The sequence below is a fragment of the Xylocopa sonorina genome, chromosome 9, assembly GCF_050948175.1.
Source record: "Xylocopa sonorina isolate GNS202 chromosome 9, iyXylSono1_principal, whole genome shotgun sequence".
NCBI classification, from domain to species: domain Eukaryota; kingdom Metazoa; phylum Arthropoda; class Insecta; order Hymenoptera; family Apidae; genus Xylocopa; species Xylocopa sonorina.
In genome coordinates this window covers 8,855,878-8,877,199 of record NC_135201.1, presented here as the reverse complement: position 1 = coordinate 8,877,199, position 21,322 = coordinate 8,855,878, and the positions used below count along the sequence as shown (strand labels likewise).

Here is a 21,322-nt window from a genome sequence, read left to right as displayed (position 1 = left end):
ATATCAGACCTGTTACGTACATCTACCCGTATCTGTTACGAAATATTCGATACGGAACTCGTAGCAAAAACCTGTGTTAGTGTTAAATCAGTAATAAGGAAATCAAATCTTCGAGGGTCTCGTATCAAATTAATTTCACAATTAACATTTATAATCAAATAGCTACGAAATAATCTTTGACTTCCCTTTCAAATTGAAGATTACGAGTATATAGGGTTTCGTTTAATTAAATAACATGTACGGCCATGAGAATTAAAAACTGTAGCCTTGAGAAAAATGGCCTTTACTGATCAGCTTTTGTTTCTGTTGCCTCTTTTAAGATGGAGCGTGTTACCATGATATTCGAACGTGCACTTTTACAGCCTCTACTACAGGAAACACACTTTATACGATCGGTGTTATCTTATTTTTCAATCGACATGAACACGTTTTCTTATTTGTCTCCATGGAAGCTATCGTGAAATGATTCGATCAGTCCTCGATGCAAAAGTACTTCACGTAACGCAAAGATAAACTATATGGAACAATGAATGGAAGAATTTGGCGCCACTGTGTGCAATACACATTTGACAAAAGCTTTCTTAGCTCAAAGAAGAATACAGTCATTGTGCCTGTTCATATCTAAACAACAGTTGTCTACATCTTATTGGTTTCATAAAGGGTACTTCATGAATCTCTAAATACTCATAGCGTTAAAGAAATTTCTCGTAAACAAGACGTATAAACGTTTAATACGTATGCAAAAAACATTATCATATATACGTCAAAGATAAGTGTTTTTGCAAATTATTGCATTAATCAGTATATTGAATTGTAAGCATGTAAAAGTATGTATGAAAACATACGGAGAATAACTCATTAGCTGCGTTGTGCAACTTTCACTTGGAATAATTAAACACATTTCAGAATGGCGTAAACAATTGGCTAGACATAGTTTTTCCTGCAGTATTCCACCCTCTGCGGTCGCAACACCCTTCCTGCTACACTCTATCCATTGGATCAGCCAATTTCATTCGATTCTTCGTTCCCGTATTGAGTTTACCAAAGCTCTGGATTATTTGGAGGGGAAAGAGTCGTTCGACGAGTCCGCCAGGCTGCAATCGCGAGTATTGTTCGGTCTCGGGTCATGTTATCAGGCAGAAACAAACAGGACGCATCTCAAAACACGATAAGAGAGAAGTATTTTCCTTGAATCAAGCATTCGAGTAGTTTAACGCAAATATTATAATTTATCGAACTGCGTTCTTCAATAGAAATTTATTTCTCAATTTATTTAGCAACGAGTTATTGGTTGGAACGGAAAGTAGTCTCCTCGAGCGGACAATTAACTGATTGAAATTAATCGATGCAAATCTAGATCGAGAAACGACTTTTGAGAAGATTCGAAGCATCTGCTGGGTATATATACTTTTCTGCGGGTTCGAATACTTCCTTTGTGAACGAAACGTTAACGGTTTTCGTGCATCTGCAGAGGCCTGGGATCAAAAGAAAAGCTATACGTTTAGATACAGCCGGTGCACGTGGATTCCCTATTTCACTCTTCAAACCATTCAGGCTAATGTGAATAGATTCTGCTACACGCCTAAGAAAAGTTTCGATTTCCTCCCTCGCTGTGCGCTTTCAAAGGCAAGAACCGGCTGATACGATCCGTTTGTAATACTATTGCTCTTTCTTGCCCCTTCTTACATTTATGATAGAGTCCAGACGCGCGATTCGAGCTTCAAAGTCGATAGACTGAAGTTTCGCTTGGTCTAAGCAATCGATTGAAATAAAAACTCGTACAGTGTACCTGAATTGTGTATCGCTCGAAGAGCAAGCTAACTTAGGATTCGTGTTTAGATGCCATTAAATTTCTAGCATGAAAATGCATATTCAATTTCCCCCACGCCATCCAGTCAATCGATCTTTCCTTGTTTTCCACAATCCAGGTCATTGTTTACCATTTCTATGTACATATGTACGTACGTATTTCGCGAGACCAAGCGAGACAGATCCCTGACCCCATGTGTCCCTCGTTGGTTCGTTTTAAGATTAGAATGTTCTTCTTTGTAACGTTATCCTGCGTATCTTTTACGTAAGTAACACTCTCTTGGATAAAAATCATTGACGCAAATGGTACGCAAGTATACATACATTCACTGAGAATACCTAAAAAGTCCTGAAAGCCATCATGAAGAATAAACGTACAGTTCTATACCTCTATAGAATATTTAACGCGACATTTTATTTTATACATTCTCAATACAACATTCTGTTGGCCGCCGCGAAAAGCCTCCAGTCGTTCTTCGTTGTTTAATCCACTTTTATGTTGTAGGTTTATATCTTGCAAGCATTCTTTTATGGAGTTTAAATGGCAATATTGTACGCGCCAAGAGAAAATGATAATATTGCCATAAAAATCTAGAACATCGTGGCATAATGTATTCAGGGGACCATAATTACAACGGCTGGTTAATAGGATCGGATAAAAGCTGGTAAAGTTTAAAGGTGAAAGCTTGCATCCAGTAATCCCTTGGCCAGGCGTTTTATTACTATGAAAATGCGGTAAAATGCCGTAGAGCTTTACGCTTGGTAGAATATCGATATTGTCCGCGCGTAGGCGGTGGTATTTTCAAAATACCGTTTGTTTACCGCTTCTTCTACGCTGTTGTGAGCAAAAGTAGATCGAAGATAAAGTAGACTTAGAATCGTTACAATTGTATCAACGATTAATTCGTTTTAGCAACTACTACTTTTTTAAACGTGCCTCGAAGTTATAAGACAATGTTATCTCGTTTTTTTTTTAATTGAAACAAGAGATACCGCTAATACTGTCTTTTAATTGCGGAAAATTGTTTTCAACTGTATCATTGGTTGAGATATTTTTTTCACTAAAATATAAACTTGTTATCTTAGTTTGTGGATCAAAGCAAAGAATATCAATAATACTATTTTCAACTGTGAGAATTTTTCTTCGCGGAAGAAGCGAAACGCATGAAACGGATTTGTCAGCAAAATCTGTCTAGTGACGCAAATTCAATCAAATGACATATTTAGTAAAAACACTTTAATGTCACGACCTCACTCGTTGATACGGATTGTTTAGTCTACGTTTACCTCAGTTTCTTACTTTCTAAACTCTTAAACTCTTTTCCATGCCTGTATCTCCTCTACTTTTGGCTTTAGTAGCACAGATTACATTATTTTCTTAAGTAGTGAAATATTTTTTTGGAAAACTAATTCATTTGCAGCCAAGAGCACACACAGGTTTATATATACATGGTGAATGGTTGCTTTGGAGGACCCATCTACTGAAATATCAATATTTGATGATGATCGCTCGGATTGATGTTACGTAAATGCAAAAAACATTTCGAGACCCACACAATATTCCGTAACGTATGTATGTTCAATGCATAGACAGTCTCAATAAAAAATATTTGGTATTATAATACCATTATTCTTTCGCGACGTCTTATGCAACCTAACTGTTTTTCAAGCAATTGAATTTAATGTCATAGGTTGAGCTAACATCGAAGAAAACTGAACTTATTGACCAAAATGTAATGTTCAGTCATCATCTTCTTAGAATTCTGCAAGTCACGCACGCTCGTTGGATACTTTGAAATATTTCGAATTCTAAAGCACTGTTATACAATGTACTACATATTTTATAGGGCTCTGAGCGTAGCCTAATTTCTTAGCTCCGATAATTTTACATTTTCAGACAAAAACCCAAAGAAGACGAAGAATATGCTCATCGTTTGAGACTTTTTTTAAACGGGAGCAGAAATATGGAGCGTCGAATTTGCAAGAGTGAAGACTCTTGTGTGAGAGAAAAGACTCAGATCGCAGACGGAGGATTAAACTAAGGAGCGTTGGTGTGCTGACAATATGGTATTTGCTGGAATAAAAGAGTTCCCGCGAATATGTGACGAACGGTAGAAACGAGTGTTGCTGGCACCCCTTGACGACTTGTCCTTGTCGACCTCGAGAGCACCAGAGAGCATAGACCCTTCAGGTCGTCATGGCTACCAACCAGAGACCCCAAGAAGGTGGTCAAAGAGCATCTCGTTCGTCTTCCTTTGTCGTCGATTAATTTCTTGCAGACGTTTCTGCTATTCTTCCCGGCAATTGTTTCCGTCAATGATACACCGAGACAATTTCAAGCCTACGATTTAACGTATTCCATTCCGTTACAGAATTTGTCTATTATGTGGGATGCGAACGCATGTGAAACTCATACATCAGATGCCAGTGGAAAAAAATTACCTCAAAAAAGAAGCAATTCGGTGTTAAAATCATGAGAACATCCCACGCTCTAAACTTGGTAATTTTTACTATCGTGGGATACCCGACTCTTGCGTAATGACCTTACCTTCTGCGAATATGCGATTTCCTTAGAAGTGAGTACGCTGGAATAATGGAACCGGAAGAAGAGGCGACTTTCACGACGAGCCATTCCCTTCTAACAATTCAAATATATATGTATGTACGTATTTATATATTCTAATTCAATGGTTCGTTTGGATTATGTGGAAAGAAAGGAAGGTTTGATAGATATAATCTGCCATTGATCATCTGGAAAGAGTAGAAAATAATTAGAATCATCGGACTGTTTGAAACTTTATTCTTTAGCCCCGTCAGCTAATCTCTACTTAATGCAAGGGTTAAGGTCGTCTGCTCTTAGTAAAAGTCTTCCACAAGGATGTCCCATATAAATAGCGCCATTAAAGTTGAGGATTTACTTTTGGATTTAAAAAAAATTCATCATCATTCTGTTTTTGTTACGAGAATTTATTTTGATCCACCGAGGAATTCGTCTGTCGAATTTTTTGCAATACCTTATCATTCGCGACGTATTTCCAGTGTATTTTTTCTCTTACGATAGTCGTGGAACATGGTGCATCGAAAATGCGTTTCACTTTCTTAAAAATGTATAGTGGCTTATCGTCGTGCGTTCAACAGCAAGAATGCCTCGCAATCGTATCGATGAAATCAGTCCTCGGTTATTTTTAATGGAAACTTACCAGAGAGCTTACGGTCTTATTATTGCAATCATTGGGTTATTGTTTGTTGCTATGCAGATGTATCGAAGCGAATTAAAATCGTCATCACAATTGACCTCCTATGGATCGGTCAGACCCCCTGTGAGCATATCGACGCATATATGTAAATTAGAATCAATTATGTGGACAGTTACGTGGAACTGGAGATACTATATTGTACAATGCTATCATATTTAACAGAATCCAGTATATACCGCAGCGAAACTGCTTTAACTGAACAACATTACATAATCTTGAATCATGCCCTATTGTGATACAGTGTGGCAGAGAAGCTGTGAGATTTCTTATGACAAATTTTGAGACCCCACATTCGATTATAGGATTACTGTGTTCTTTCTATCTAAATTTTCTTTAAAAGATATGGGAAAACTGTTTGATTAACTTAATAATAAACCCTGTACATCGATGGTGCTCAATGAATTATTAATCTGTGGGGGAACTTGCCAGAAGAATCTTCATTGTGCGCCATTCGATAAGCACGCACTGGCTCCAGTGATTTTATCGATTTTTCCCTTTTCTTGAACGCCAGCAGGTCATTCAATTAACGATGACGGGACTCGATTTACGTATCGATTCCTGGGTCCTTCCACTGACGTCATCATTCACCTAATCCCATTGATGGTGTAATATTAAAGTTCAATACAGTACTCTGAGAATAGATTGTAGTAAAGACAAAAAGTATCTTCGAGATTATGCAAGCAATTTGCAAATGTTCTTCTTAGAGTTCCAAGTATATTGTGAATGGCAAATATTTATCAAGCAAAAATTCATAACTGAACACTTGGTCTTTCATGTCACGAAATGTAACTTTTTTTATGCGAACGAATGTTGAATATGTAACATCGGCAATTCGTGGAAAACCGCAGAGACTTCACGTTTTTCCGTTTTTCGTTTCAGATTGCTTTTCACGAGGTAGGAAAATTCAAAAAAACATCGTTCGATTAATTAAATCTCTGAGGACTTCGTGCTCGAAGTCACGAGTATCGCTGTTGCAGCCGTGATCCTATCGTCTCGCCTCAAGTCCGACACTTTCACTATCTGAGAGGTAGAGAAGAATGACGTCAAATTCTACAAAGGTTTTTCGTTCCAAATCTTTAAGCGTGGCGGCAACATTCACTGGTACAGGCCAGATAGACGCGTAGTATGAATAATCCCAGTATTCAAGCGTCCTAGAATATTTTAAACCTTTCATGGCGTTATAAAGTAGCAAAGAACACGTAAAAAATATTTACTTCGTTGATTACAACATCTTTTCATATATATATTACAGAAAGAAACTTCTAGAGAATAGCATAGTTCCTGTTTAACGTTGCTCGTGTAGCAACAGATCAGATGGATGAATCTCTAGTAGGACAAGTTACAATCATGTTAAAGGGGAAATATCGTTTCTTAATGACGTGACGCAGTGCACGGTTACGAGATGTTATTACGTATTTAATTGTAAAATATGTTACGTAAACATAGCTTTCATAAATGCTTCCTGAAAAGAATAGAGGAAACAATAGTACTTTAGTTTTTTGTTGGAGAATTGTCAGTTATTTAACTTTCGGTATAATCGTAAGATGTTATCATATTTTTCTGAGAAATATTACCGTATATTTACCCGTTTCGTGTCCACGTAGTAACTTATTAACATTCTGAGTATTTTTCTACGTTGTCGAATATTTTCAGAAGGTTTAAGTATGTATTCTTCTTTTATTATTGAAATATACAAATTATTATAGAAACAAAATGTTAAATATTTATAAAACAATTATGAATAATTTATATATCTATTTCTAGATATAAAGTTCCCACCACCAAGTTTTTCAAGAGGAAGCAGCGAAATGGATAGAGCCCGTGTTTCGTAAGCCAAAGAGCACAGGTTCGAACCCACGATCGGTTTTCTCTCGTGTTTCCCATTCTCTTCTTCATCCTCCTCCTGTGAATTTCATTCGCACGAGGAAGAAGGATATATCGAGGTCTGTTTAAATAATCATCACATCATCTCTTCACATTTATAACACTCTTTACAGTCCTGCAGTGTTAGTCGTGTATGTATATTCCATTTCATACGTGATCGTCAAGCAGGACTTACAGTAAAATTCAAACCAAATCTGGGCAAGCCAAGGCTCATTCGTGTACTTCTATAGTATGAGTCTACGGTTAGGTTGGTTACAAATTTTTATTTTTTGCTAATTCCATCTTTGCTAGTTATTATTACGAGTTATTATTATTATTGTTGTACACTGTATACTCTCTCTCTTTCTCTCTCTCTCTCTCTGCTAATATGAAATCATATTCTTTTATAAACCTATCTGTCTTTCGTCGAATTATAAACTACGTTTGTTTGATCTTTCGCAAACAGAAGAAGCAGCTACGCCCATAAAATTCGCAGCGATCCGTTTCTTGTTTACTGCAATTCGCAATCTGTTCGAGTGCCGCAGTAGATATCTATTTATAATCGTACATTTAACGACAAGCGATGAATAATTTGGAACACACGAGTGTTACATACGTTAATCACGCGTCGATAGTACTGATATACGATAGCTCTATCACCGTTGGAAGCGTAAGATGCCTCATTATACTTTGTGCATACGATAACGTATCGCATCCTTGAGACTAACGTTCTGTTAAACAAGTGAACATTTTCAATGTCGTCAAACTGTTCAAATGTTCCATTATCGTCTTCCTAAGAGAAAAGCAAAAGTGATTGCTTCTAATAAAATTGGAGAAAGACTTATTCACGTATATATGTAGATATATACATAAATTATGAAATGATGGCTAAAAATACTTCTTAATGAACGGCATATCGATATCACAATCTCTCTTAGGAATCGAACGATAAAGCGATTAGATACATATTCCTCGTATTTCGATCTGATGAAGACATTTTTAATCGTATTTCCGAAATAAGCTTAATTAATGCTTGTATAAGTACAGGATTTGTGGACAACATTTTCATTTGTTATCGAAAAAGACAAGAGCCGAAGAGAAAGCGATTTAAATTTCGAAAACATATTTATCGACTTAATCAGTGACGAACTTGGAACAATAAGCTTTTAATTACAGCAAATTATATTGACGAAAATTCGAAGTTTAATGATAAAACGAAGCTCTTGAAGAAACAGACAATTGCTATGGGAATGTTACTTGATTTCTTAACTAATCGCTTAATAATTAAAGAGCACGTTATATATATTCTGGAAACGAAAATCAGGGAGAAATTCAGTCGAAAGTATACCAGACGTGAACAAGCTTTCCTCGCGATGCAGACAATCGTTAAAATTCATTTTACGATGTAGAACAATTAACAAGATTGATCAAGCCGCCGAGGAAAGGTGTTACAGATGGTAGACATGTAAAGCGTGCCAAATACAGATTTGTTTTAAATGAGAGAAAAGCCCAAGTGTTATGACTTTTAACATTCACGTACCATTTCTGTTCATCTGTTGGGAAAGTACCGAATAAATATTTATGTTCTAAATACGTGAGAATTAAATATCAAGCAGTGATTAATTTATTCTTGGCATCGTATAATTATCCCACTAATCGGGAATGTTTAATTACGTGCATAAACAAACAAACAGAAATAAATTCTCCCAAATTAGCTTACAGATACAATATCATTTCGCTTCTGCAAAACTCGTTCGTTGATTCTTGATTCTTGCTTTTTATGATCGTCATTGTGTATTTACAGTCAGAGCATTTGAATGTTTTTTTTTTCATACAGTCGTAACGAAATAACCATTTCGAAAAATATGTTTACAAGTTTTGCGCCTTTTATATTCTCCGGCAATGATACTCAAATTTCTTTTATACGATCCGCACTCCTGCACAGAAGTATTCAAACGTGCTTGAAAGAAAATTGTATACAATTAGATTGTCTTATGTGCTACGTTTGTAGGCTCTACAAAACAGTTTAATTTATTCATCTTCCTCTTTTTCTGTTCAAGCCCTACTATTTACTTGTTACAAACATGTTTTTTCATTTTTACCACAGCTCTTGCGATTTCCATTTGAACACGATGTGTCGTTGTCTTCTTATCTACATACACATCCACGTGCAAGTCAAAAATATCAGTGCGGGAGCAGACTCACAATACGAGCCGCTATTTCTATAACTATGACTTCACGTCATCAATTATACCAGCCTACTATAACTAGAACTATAACTGTTTATAAAAAAAAAGGTGAGTTGCTCTTAATTAGATATTGTTATTGGACTAAAATAAATGTAGTTTTTTTTCTTCTTTTTCAGTTCTGACAGTTTGCTGTTTGTGGCAAATGATAACGAATAATCGGAAATTTCGTGCTCTACATAACGAACATCGTACGAAGTGGTGTTCAGGCAGGTAATATCGTACAAAAACTTCGCGTCAGGAATGATTAGCGGTAAATTTATCACGTGTCGACGTCAGGATGGTAAAAGAATTAATTCCGGATATGACTCACTCGAACCCGCTACAATTTGCATTCGAGTTCATCGTTTACTGTTTACCATACAAGCAGTAATCGTTCGTTTTATATTGTAACGCATTCTTCGTATTTTCCTTCTTCAAAGAAAGGAAGTACGGTTAAAAAGGAAAACGTAATGTCTCTCGTTTGTTTTTAGCCTTTTTACTTTCAACACGTCCATGTTTTTAAACGATGCACCAAGTCCTTTCAAACTACACGAAGATACCCTGGAAAGTTAAAAGATTCAATGGACTTTAAGCTTATTAATTATTATTGAAATATTGAAATATACGTAAATATTTCATTCTCTTTCTCTTAACTATATATACCAGCATAGTTATAGTGTTTATTACTATGAAAAAATGCACTTGTTTAGCTTCATAATTAGTCGGACGAATAATTGAAACGTTCTATCTGAAAATATTCGAATTATGCGCACGTGTGCCGTGTACTCGTCCCTTCTCGAACGCCTTATTTCGTCCCTCGCAGAAATAATGACGTTCCGCATGGATTACACGTGGAATGAGTCACGCGATTCGGCCTAGCAATGTCTCCTGCGCGATTGCCCGCACGAAAACGCAACCGAGTCGATAACAAACTGCTCAATTTAATTTAATTGCCGTCTGATCTCGCATGCTGCGTTTAATTCTCGCCGACATTGCAACGTGTACACTCGCGCACACGTGTCTCTTTCGAGTCGAATTATTCGTTTCGCGACACTTAAGCATCTATTTTTATTTCACGTCCTCTTCGTTTATACATTCTTTGTGCTATCACGCGTTCTAACACTCATTTCTATTCCCCCAGATCTCTTCTATCCGTGGACAATCGTAGAAGGCATACGACCCGGTCAAATCGCATGACTCACTCGGTACGCAATTAAAATTGCGGCAGGATGATTCAGCCTTTCCACGTTGGATTCCCCCAGGAAAATTGCTGATCTTGTTTTTTAAAAATCGAAAACGAACCACGTCCCTGTCTCGGCCGTGCATCGCGATCCTGGCAACCACAGAGCGAGCGTTTCATTATCGATTTCATCTCGCTTGGGTCATAAACCCGCGTCCCAAATAAATCCGGTAGGGAAAACCTTTTTGCCTTTCGTAAGCGAAGTTCGCAAAGTTACCACGTAACGTAGACGTGTAATATTCATGATAAACTTGATGAATCTCTCTGTTTCTAAACAGGCAAACGTCGACTAAGACGATGATGCGTTCCCGTACGATGGAGTTTCATTTCGAAGTCCATAAACCTACTTTGCGCAGGTTGTTTTGAATAACAAGCTTTAACAAAAAGGAGAAAAAGTCGAGACGTTGGGCCAGGAAAAGTTTAACGAAGACAGTTTAACGACGGATATAAAATTAGAAGACGGAAGTGGCTTTCGGAATTTCGTAATGACGACTTTCTCAGGCTTTAAGGAATCGCTTGAAACGGCAGGCCTCGGGTATTTTACGATCGAATCGAAGAATATAGAGCAGCGATCCCTGCCTCGATTAGGCTTCAGGTCGTATTACAAATCTTGGATCTAAATCGTTTTAGATTCGACGCGGAAAAGCGCGAGATTCTGGACCTGTGATAGCTCTGATACAGTTTAACACGATTCTTTTGAAATAGTGTTTTGCAAGTTATAATCGCACTTAGTCATCCCTTTAAGACTTCTGTCAGTCATCTATTTATAGTGCCATAATTTAACTGTCAACCGTGGATATCTCGATTAGCCAGTCGAATGATTAGTAAGTTAGGAAGAGGATCTTTCAAATTGCGTTCGAGTTATCAGAGTATCGAATGACAGGGCCTGAACGTATACCTCTCGTTATTGTTTCTTACCTTTAACCGGTATAAACAGCGGCTGTTATACAATACGAATTGAAAATCATATTTCTATGCTAATTTCGACGTTAGCTACGATTGAGGCCTGCACGAAAATAGTTACACATCGGTCCTCGACTTACAATTAATGCAAAACAGGCGCGGATATAGTCTGTCCATCGAAAATCAGGACTTAATTAAGTAACCGTCCATGTATATGTATGCATTATCAATTAGAATGTCTCCCGTCGAGTATTCGTCCGATCGAAAGTGTAAGAGGCGCTCATTAATAATTAATGATGCGTCGATCAATATCCGGAGTGAACAGATTCGCGGTGACACATAATCCAGCTAGACGGATTGTACGTCTAGACATACGATAAACTTGTCATCGTGGAACTTTGATTGATACAGTTTTTCTGGTACAAATCCAGGAGAGCAGTTGTAAATAGTTTTTACAATTTTTACGAGCTTTTCACTCGTTCGAGCCCATTGTTCCTTCATTGAAAACTTGCGATCAACGTCGCTTTGGAACGCTATAGAAATTGTGCATCTTCGTTGTTGCTACGATTAGAGTTTCCAGAACGTTCCACTCTCCATGAAACGTGGAACGTTATCGCGAGTAGTATATTTAGTAACATTTATTTACCTCGCAATCGCAATTAACATAAGTATGCATAAATTATTGCTAGATACGCGATTTTCAGAGCAGAGTTCCTGCAGAGGACAATAAATGTAATAGAGGGGAATAATTATCCGTTTGAATTATTTGTTAATTAATTAAGAACGCTACAAGACGCGGGGTATCGCGTTTAGTTCTGGTCGTAATGATAATTCTCGATCGTTCTGCAAATAGTGCAGGACGAAGGAATGTTTTGCTACGAGATAAACCAAATCGAACGACACGACCATTGCCGTGTGCGTATATACGTGTCCACAGAAAGTCTATTCACCTTCGTGTCCACCCGTTTTCGCTTACTCTCCCTTCGGTATTATTTTTGCCCCGAGCTAAAACCCACTAAAAGTAAAACAAACTCGAGACTTGAGCGTGGTAAAAAGAGAACGGAGAAGTATTCCTGTAAATAAAATAACTGGTTCGCGGTATCCGTAACGAGAATTAAAGTAAGTTTAACAATAAAGCGATACACCACGCGAGAAGCATAATATTATGGATCCAGAGTGACAAACAAATTGATGTTTTGTACTTTCAAGTAAACGGTGGACAGTTTTGAACAACGACAAATGTTTGTAACATCAAATATAATTGTTGTAATTAAAAACTGTTACAAATATTGGGAAAAAAGATAAAAAAACGGCCGTTTTTAATCATCCCTGGTGGGGATCGAACCCACGACCTTTGGATTAGAAGTCCAACGCGCTATCCTCTGCGCCACAGGGACTTGGTGGTGTACATTCTCTTATAATTGTATATCATAATTACAGTATACTTTTACTCAATTATAGATGTCGCTGATACATGTAGCTACCAGTAACGTACGAAAAATGATGTTTACAACAGTCCTAATTTATTGCTGGCAAAGACTTTATAACCATAAATCAACCAACATAATAATATTCTCTAAAACATTTATTTCACACGTTGAATTCAATGCGCAAACTTGAATAAAACAAGTTACATATTGATGGTACATTCTGTTCAAAAGTAAGTGAAACATCGCAATCGATCATTAATTATTCCTCTGAAACAGAATCATTTCAAAGTAACAATTATTAACCATGATTTATCTAGAGTAATACGATTGGCAAATTTCTAAATCTGACAATTATCGATATCGCATCGATAATCGTACGGCCCTGTCGCGCGACGGATGTAGTCAACACACCAGCTCGGGATACGGTCGTGTGTACCGGAGAAAATGTCTACATCGTTCGCGATTGACGTATCAAGTCCTGGCCCGATTATCGAGTGAGCGATAAAACGCGGATCGGTGATCGTCAGTGCGCGCGCCCCCCCGTTTAAGGACAGTTATTAAGAACTCGGGGTATAAACTGGTGAGGAAAGTGTCGATAAAACGGGGACCGAGAAAAATGCGTGAAAGGTGATACGGGGTAAAGGAAAAAGCTTGGATGCACTGAGAGTCGCGTGTGTGCATTCGTGTTTTCACTGTGTGATGCGACGAAGGAAAGAAAGGGAGAAAAAGAGAAAGAAAGAGATAGAATAAAAGTTTGTCGGAAGAGGAGGGTAGGGGGGTGGTAAGGGAAAGATGGCCGTTCGGAAACATATGACAAAGAACGGCGGGCAACCGCCGCAGCCGATGGGAATTCGGTCCGGACGTGTGTCACGATAATCGTCGAGCCTCGTCCATCCCGCGGTGGTGTGCTGTGATTAGTCCGGTCGAGGCGAAGGAAAGGGGAGGGATCGTGGCTAAAAAAGTCAGTGATCCTGTTAGCAAAGGAGCCATGACTACGTGTAAAGAATGGGCTCGATCGCATCGGTGTTGCAGTGGCATTGCTCGGAGTGCGCTCTGATAAATCCAACGGAGAGCACGCGATGCGCCAGGTGCGGGCTTACACGGTTCAGGAGTGATGAGAAGGCAAACCTCGTCAGGCTCAGCCTGAGTTTGGCCCGCAAGGTACCAGGGGTGAAAGAGGAGGGAAAGCAAAGAGACGGCGAGGAGGGTGACTCTTCCTCGGTGTCCGTGCCGCCGACACCTCTGCCGAAACTTCGTCTAGAGAGACCAGCGAAGGCCGATAATAATCGTCCAACGGCTTATGAATACGTCAAAACCGATCTCGTACATCGGTGAGGAAATTGTTAACTCATCTCTCTCTCTCTCTCTCTCTCTTTTTCTCTCCCCTCAGAACCTTCTCCCCTCCCCACCGCCACCTACCACCTCCCCATTCTTCGATTTCTCGCGTGTTTGTATACAGTCTACCGAACTCGACACAACTTCGAGGGAGAGCCCTCGAACTGTAATCCTTTACGTTTTTCTCAGCGGGATCATTTTCACGCGATATCTCGCGTATCGATCAAGGTATTTTCAATAGCAATCAGCCTCCCCTCTCTCTACCTAGCGCCGAACAAGTTTTATTTCCGCCAAGGATTTCGCACAATGCACAAAGCAACGGTTTGCAAGGGGAATGTAATATCGAATGTGCAATTTATTTGTTTTGCATGGTCGCAGAAACGTAGATATGACAAGTACTTTTGCATCTACGGAATACAGGCGGCTTTCGTTTATTGTTGATGATACATGCTTCGAAACGATATCAACAATAGCGTATACTTTGTTAGTCTCTATCTTTTTTTACACTTAGATGTTTACCAAGAAATTCTTGAGCGTAGTAAATAGTATTCAAAGAGTATTCCTTCCTCGATCTTAAATCGAATGTAAAAAGCATCAGGAGGAGGATTGAAATTCATTGTTTCTGGCATCTATAAAAGAGATGGATTTTCTTTTGTCTTTCTCCCTGAGAGATTTCATACGTTAATGTTTGTCGTTCGTTCGCTAATCGTCGTCTTACGTATTCCATTCGTTTCTAGCTCGGAGGGGAATTTAATTCTACTCAATGGTCATACAAAGAAGACGCATCATGATTCGTGGAACGGGAGATCTTCTAAAAAAGAGTCAATCAGACGATCCTCTTCTCAACCTTCCTTAGTAACACAATGGACATGCGTTCGTTGTTTGCTAGACAACAGTTGCAGCTCTGGTCTGATTTGCGTGGCGTGTGATGCAAATTCTTCTATAGCTGAGGCTGACAAGAGGCAAATTGGTGCACGTAAAAGCAAGAAACTAAATTTACGCAGGACAAATTATCGCAAAGCTGCAAATGAACTTTTGGCCAACATTTTGGATGGTGCTAATGCGACAACTTCTACAAGTGATGCAGGAATTATTAATAACGGTATATACGTTTATAATATTTACCAACAAAGGTTTTAAATAAAGTACGTACGATCCATTATGCATTTCGTTGCGCAGATATGGCACAGCTAACGAGTATAAGTCGTAGCGAAAGGAGACAAGACAGGGAAGACTGGACCTTACCACCGATAGAAGCTATGGAGTCTACTACGCTTTCCTATGGAAATACCACTGATACCTCTCAACGTTCACCAAAAAGACATAGTCCTTCGATATACGAACGAGTCAAATCTAAAGTTAGTCGCTCTTTATCCAACGGATCCGTTGTACATAAGTTAACCGAACACGCAATTCAAAGACCAACAAGTTTAGTAGTCCCGGAATCGCACCAAGACGATACTCTCTGGAGTTGTGATAATTGTACGCTCGATAATGCACCTGGCCTAGAACAATGCGAGGCGTGTGAAGCTCCTCGAAGTCCAGTCCCTTGCAGTGGGGTGGTTATCAGCGTGCCTGCTTGGGAACCTCGCGCTCTATCCTCGGCAGGTCCACTGTCTTACAGACGATCTTTTTCTGACGTCGAGTCAGTGACGAGTGTGTCTCAGAAAAAGATCGTCAATCGTAGAAGCCTGAACGAGGATGAACCACCCGCGGTACCACCGCATTCTGTTGGTTTCAGCACAAGACCAAAGTATTCTTACATTGGAATCACGGATCCCGATATACCACCGCCCTTGCCAAAAAAACAAAGTAACAAATTAGGTCTGGTATCCACGAAAGCGCACAGCGAAGCAACTAGCCCCGTTGGGGACATACCGAACGTGAGCTCGTTGAAACGCATGTGGACTTGTAGAAAATGTTCTTACGCGTACAATCCTTTGTGGTCAACTGGCTGCGACATATGCGCGTCGTCTAGATCACCCCCCTCGTTAATGCAACCAAGTTTAATAACCGTAACAAAAGACGAGACGACATGCTCGATGCACGCACAGTCCCCGATCGTGGTGTCCAGAGATAGCGTGAGATACATTCCGCAAAAAACTGCTACGTTGGCCACAGCCGAGTCTGATCTAGACGATCAAGTTGACCCACCGTCCCCTGCGTGGACTTGTAAAAAGTGTACATTATTGAACGCCGCTTCGAGAACAACCTGCGAGGCGTGCGGTGGTTCGAAGCTTAAGAGTATCATGCATTTAGAAGATGCGACGCTACGAAAAGGAGAGAGCTGGGTGTGTCCGTCATGTACATTAAGGAATCCGCTATCAGCACAAACTTGTAACGCTTGTAAGACATTGGCAGATTTTCTAGATGTACCAAAAGATAGCAGATTTTTTGGATCAAGAAGCCCAAGCCCAAGGCTCTGTTCAACACCCATAAATTCGAAAGTTGTCACCCCGAGACATAGAAATTCTGTGAGAAGAAACGGCTCGTCGATCAGCGATAAAAGACACTCAAGAATTAAAGATTCCACTCATGGTCAAGTACGATTTTTTACAGCTGTTCTTGAACTTATACCGTTTATTAATCGTATGAGAATAAAATATTGTTCACTATGCTTTTTCCTAACGATCCCTCGGCGCTTGTCGTCTAAAAGACTTATACATGATACAATTTTCAATTTTTCCAGTGGCAGTGTAAACTGTGCACGTATGAAAATAAGAGTACAAATGGAATTTGTGAAATGTGCCAAATCTCAAAAAATTTATCCCAACTACCAGGTGAAAGGCCTAGAATTATTGAGTCTGGCATGAATACGCTCACGATGCAACGGCAGGAGAGTGTGGTTATGGAAAATTTGAGGCAACTCGAGGAAAGAGACGCATTGGAGAAGTGGGAGCGCATTGTTCGCTACTGTAAAGAGGTACAACGATTAATTTCATTAAACTTTATCGATACTTTAATAACGATAATCACTTTTTTTTTTTTTTTTTTTACTTTATAGACGAACGAACCTTTTGTCGACGACTCATTTCCACCGGCTCCAAAATCTCTGTATTATAATCCAGCTGAAACGAAAGATAACCACGTTGTTCAATGGAGAAGGCCTCATCAAATCAACGTTGACTCTACCGTTGATTCGAAACTGCCTTGGGCTGTCTTTAGAAAGCCCTTGCCTTCCGATATCTCGCAAGGTGTATTAGGAAACTGTTGGCTACTTTCAGCGTTAGCTGTTTTAGCCGAAAGTGACGAGCTTGTAAAGAGAGTCTTAGTAATGAGGGAAACCTGCCCGGAAGGAGCTTATCAAGTAAGATTATGTAAAGATGGAAAATGGACCACAGTACTAGTTGATGACTTGTTACCCTGTGATAAAAGAGGCCATCTAGTATATTCTCAGGTTAATATGTTAACATTATACACATGGCCCATAAAGGATATTCAAATGCTTACACTTGCAATCTGATCAATACATATGTTCACCTCGCGTGCAAAAATCATCATCGTTTGTTAAAAAATGCACGTGTAAGCGTTCGAATACCTCTATAAGTCAAATAGTAAATGACTGATTAAATGAGAAATTAATGGTTAAGATGAAATGTATCATAGGCGAAAAGAAAACAACTTTGGGTGCCGTTAATTGAGAAGGCAGTGGCTAAAATTCATGGTTGCTACGAAGCTTTAGTATCTGGACGTGCTATAGAAGGTCTAGCAACACTTACAGGTGCCCCTTGTGAGAGTGTGCCTTTACAACCATCTGCTTTGCCGAGCGAAGACGAGCTTGATAAGGATTTAATATGGGCGCAACTTTTATCTTCAAGGCAAGCTATGTTTTTAATGGGTGCTAGTTGCGGTGGTGGCAACATGAAAGTCGACGAAGAAGAATATCAACGTAAGGGTTTGAGACCAAGGTAAATGAACTCGACGTGTGGCTTAGCAGATTTTTACTTAAACTGTACTTGGCTTAGTACATTTCTCATTCACTTGTTTGAAAATAACTTAATACTTTTTATCTAGGCACGCTTACTCGGTTCTCGATGTGCGGGATGTACAGGTAAGATAAATATACTTGTGCGTATTTACAGTACGTATAAAGACAAACAGTTGAAATAATATATCTCGTAGGGAATACGATTATTGAGATTGCGTAATCCATGGGGCCACTACAGTTGGAAGGGTGACTGGTCCGATGATAGCCCTATATGGACGCCACAATTGCGAGAAATGCTTATGCCGCACGGAGCGTCTGACGGTGTTTTCTGGATTTCCTTTGACGACGTATTAAAATATTTCGACTGTATTGATATTTGTAAAACTAGAGTTGGATGGAGCGAAGTTAGATTACGTGGCACTCTTCCACCGTTATCATCCCTCAGACATTTATCATGCGTACTTTTAACGGTACTAGAACCTACGGAAACAGAATTCACATTGTTTCAAGAAGGGCAAAGGTAAGCGTCTAGTATCGCGAGGTTAAAAATGAAGACGTAACAAATGATATTATATGCTACGTTTCTGCACGTATCTAGGAATTCCGAAAAATCGCAACGTTCCCAGTTGGATCTGTGTGTAGTTGTATTTCGTACGCGGTCTCCGGCAGCACCGGAAGTTGGAAGACTAGTAGAGCATAGCAAGCGACAAGTACGCGGATTTGTTGGATGTCACAAGATGCTGGAAAGGGATTTGTACATCGTCGTGTGTTTGGCCTTTAACCATTGGCACACAGGAATGGAAGACACTTCCAGTTATCCTGAATACGTACTTGCCATTCATAGTTCAAAGAGACTCTTAGTTGAACAAATTTCACCGCCAGCATTTGTCTTAGCCGATGCTATAATAAGTTTAACTTTAGCGAAAGGACAGCGACACGAAGTAAGTAAAAATGAATCGCGATATATGTCTGTACGTGTGTACGAGGTCCTTTAGATTTCTACCGATTTGACATACTTTTGGTTTTTATACGGGTTTTATGAGGGAATATTGATGAAACGTTCACATATAGGGAAGAGAAGGAATGACTGCTTATTACCTAACCAAAGGTTGGGCTGGACTCGTAGTAATGGTAGAAAATCGTCATGTAAATAAGTGGATTCATGTAAAATGTGACTGCCATGAAAGCTATAACGTTGTGTCCACGAGAGGACAACTCAGAACTGCCGATAGTGTTCCCCCGCTTCACAGGTAAATTTATTTAGGTATTCTATTAAAATTTGCATACCCGATTAATCGAATGAATGTATTGTAGACAAGTCATCATAGTTTTAACACAATTGGAGGGTAGTGGTGGTTTCTCGATAGCACATCGACTTACGCACAGACTAGCTAACAGCGGAAACTTGCATGATTGGGGCCCGCCAGATACCCAACATTGTCCTCAGATTGACACTCAAGTCGAAGGTTTACATAGTCCTCGTTTAATCACGTGAACAAGCGATCTCGCGACAAAATAGGACAATGTTTAAACGTATCTCGTTTGTCAAGTAAGAGATTTATTATATACTCGTGATATTCAGAAATATACTAAAAGAAAGGAAACCAAAGCAAGCTAGAAAGATTTTCGGTACAGAAGAAAATATTATTATATAGTACTGAGAACCGTAAACACATTTTGTGTTTTCTAGCTATTCGTATTGTACGAGAAATTTTTAGCGTTACGACAAGCTCACTATTGGATATAATACAATAAATAACAATTAATATACAATGATTCTGAGATCAGTGGGGTGTTAGAGATATTCTTTTTTAATTAGGTAGAAATCATTCGTTATATATCAATGAAAATGGATATACTTTAAAAGTTGCGTGCAAATTTAAACATTTCTACGGGAACCATTGATCCATAAAGAAGAATTTTATGGGAAATTAAATATTTATGGAAGAACAAATTAAACACATTGCTTGTTATATAAAAAAAATTATTTTCTCAACGTAACATATAAGCACCATAAGAAAAAAAAAAAGAAGTAACAAAGCGTAAAAGTTATACAGTAATAATATGTAAAATGAAGTAAGTAACAGCCATTGATAACTGTATGAGAAGAAAAAAAAAACATATACATACTTTTTGGAATTGCTTAGAGTATGGTTATTAAACTATGGGTCGAAGTGTTTTCAATTTTTGCATCTCACAAGTCGATCCTATTTTCGAATACATGAAAAGTCATATTCAAAACTCGCATTTAAAAAGAGAATAAAAAATATGTATCGTATATTGTGCATGAAAACAAGAAAAAAAGAAAAAAAAATGTGTTACCGATCGTTTAAATCGAGGGTTGTTAAATATTGGCCACATCGTAAAACTTTTATCTCTAAACTTATGTTGTTTCCATCCTGTGACTGGATGGAGTGCTTGTGCTAAAGGAAAAAAAATAATGGATGTAGCTGATCATTGCTACAGAACCAAGAATCTCTCTCTTGAAAGTTTTACAGTATATTGACGCGTTCACTGCCATTCTGTGCAATGTACATTTAACTCTTCATTGTTGTTAAAAGTTTCGTGATAGAATATTATTAACAAAATTATTATCAGCAATTGTTGTGTATGTTCAGTTAAATTGTAATACATATCTTAAACTTTATGCGTACGCAAGCGTGGCAGTTAACGAGTTAGTCGAGTTTTATAAGTCTTGTATATTTTGTAACCATGACACACCGGAACAGTCATCGTAACGTGGCAATAATTTATACATTTTTTTTATACACATAGATTTACGTTTTATTTTTATACTCTATGTACGTGTGTTTTAATTGTGAAACAAATACTCGTTTTATAGTGGAATATCTGAATAATTTCTTTTGTTATTTCAGAAACTATCATTATCCGATTATAATTTCGTAGAGAAAGTAATTACATTCCCTTTTCTAAACGTCAAAATTACCAGACAACTGATACGTTTACACGTGCGTTTCTGTTTCTCATTAGAACGACGTGTTTTAAAAAGAAATTGTTACTATATACTGGCTTCGTAATCTGATGTTGAACGTTTATGTAAAGAAACTAAAGCGAGCCAAGTATTTTTATTATTATCACCGCTGTTCCACATCTAGTGTTTTTTAAATATGTTTGTAATCTGTATTGAATGCGATGTATGTCGGCTTACCCCTCACGAATCATCATTTTTTACATGTATTACGCAGAGCGTTAATAAAACTCGAGAACATTTCTTTTCATTAATTGTATGCGTCGGAATAATGAAAAAGTTTGTATAATCTTGTATCTAGAGCTGTCGAGATGTTAAAAGACACTCGAGAATTTGCAAT

At 38.4% G+C, this 21,322-nt stretch overlaps 1 protein-coding gene, 2 long non-coding RNA genes and 1 other non-coding gene across 7 annotated transcripts; 3 read left to right on the top strand and 1 right to left on the bottom strand.

Moving 5' to 3' along the window:
* The first annotated feature begins 4,951 nt into the window (after positions 1-4,951).
* LOC143427271 (uncharacterized) lies at positions 4,952-5,359 on the top strand. Of its 2 annotated transcripts, none has more exons than XR_013102289.1 (2): positions 4,952-5,129; positions 5,229-5,359. It is a non-coding gene; the product is annotated as an uncharacterized LOC143427271 (long non-coding RNA). The 2 variants fall into 2 exon arrangements; XR_013102290.1 differs by having other exon boundaries at positions 4,952-5,151.
* A 610-nt stretch (positions 5,360-5,969) lies between these two features.
* LOC143427076 (uncharacterized) lies at positions 5,970-6,929 on the top strand. 2 transcript variants are annotated; one of them, XR_013102243.1, is made up of 3 exons: positions 5,970-6,173; positions 6,319-6,488; positions 6,831-6,929. It is a non-coding gene; the product is annotated as an uncharacterized LOC143427076 (long non-coding RNA). The 2 variants fall into 2 exon arrangements; XR_013102242.1 differs by having other exon boundaries at positions 6,319-6,497.
* A 5,695-nt stretch (positions 6,930-12,624) lies between these two features.
* On the bottom strand, positions 12,625-12,697 carry Trnar-ucu (transfer RNA arginine (anticodon UCU)). The gene has a single exon. It is a non-coding gene; the product is annotated as a tRNA-Arg (tRNA).
* A 661-nt stretch (positions 12,698-13,358) lies between these two features.
* Positions 13,359-21,224, top strand: LOC143427770 (calpain-D). 2 transcript variants are annotated; one of them, XM_076902213.1, is made up of 11 exons: positions 13,359-14,061; positions 14,803-15,167; positions 15,245-16,608; positions 16,755-16,988; positions 17,070-17,372; positions 17,672-17,973; positions 18,080-18,116; positions 18,188-18,513; positions 18,592-18,934; positions 19,065-19,243; positions 19,308-21,224. In XM_076902213.1, the coding sequence occupies exons 1-11, from the start codon at positions 13,736-13,738 to the stop codon at positions 19,486-19,488; spliced, it is 3,960 nt and encodes a 1,319-aa protein (XP_076758328.1). In that variant the 5' UTR covers positions 13,359-13,735; the 3' UTR covers positions 19,489-21,224. The 2 variants fall into 2 exon arrangements, with proteins under 2 accessions (XP_076758328.1, XP_076758327.1); XM_076902212.1 differs by having other exon boundaries at positions 13,361-14,061; positions 17,070-17,462.
* The last annotated feature ends 98 nt before the right edge of the window (positions 21,225-21,322 follow it).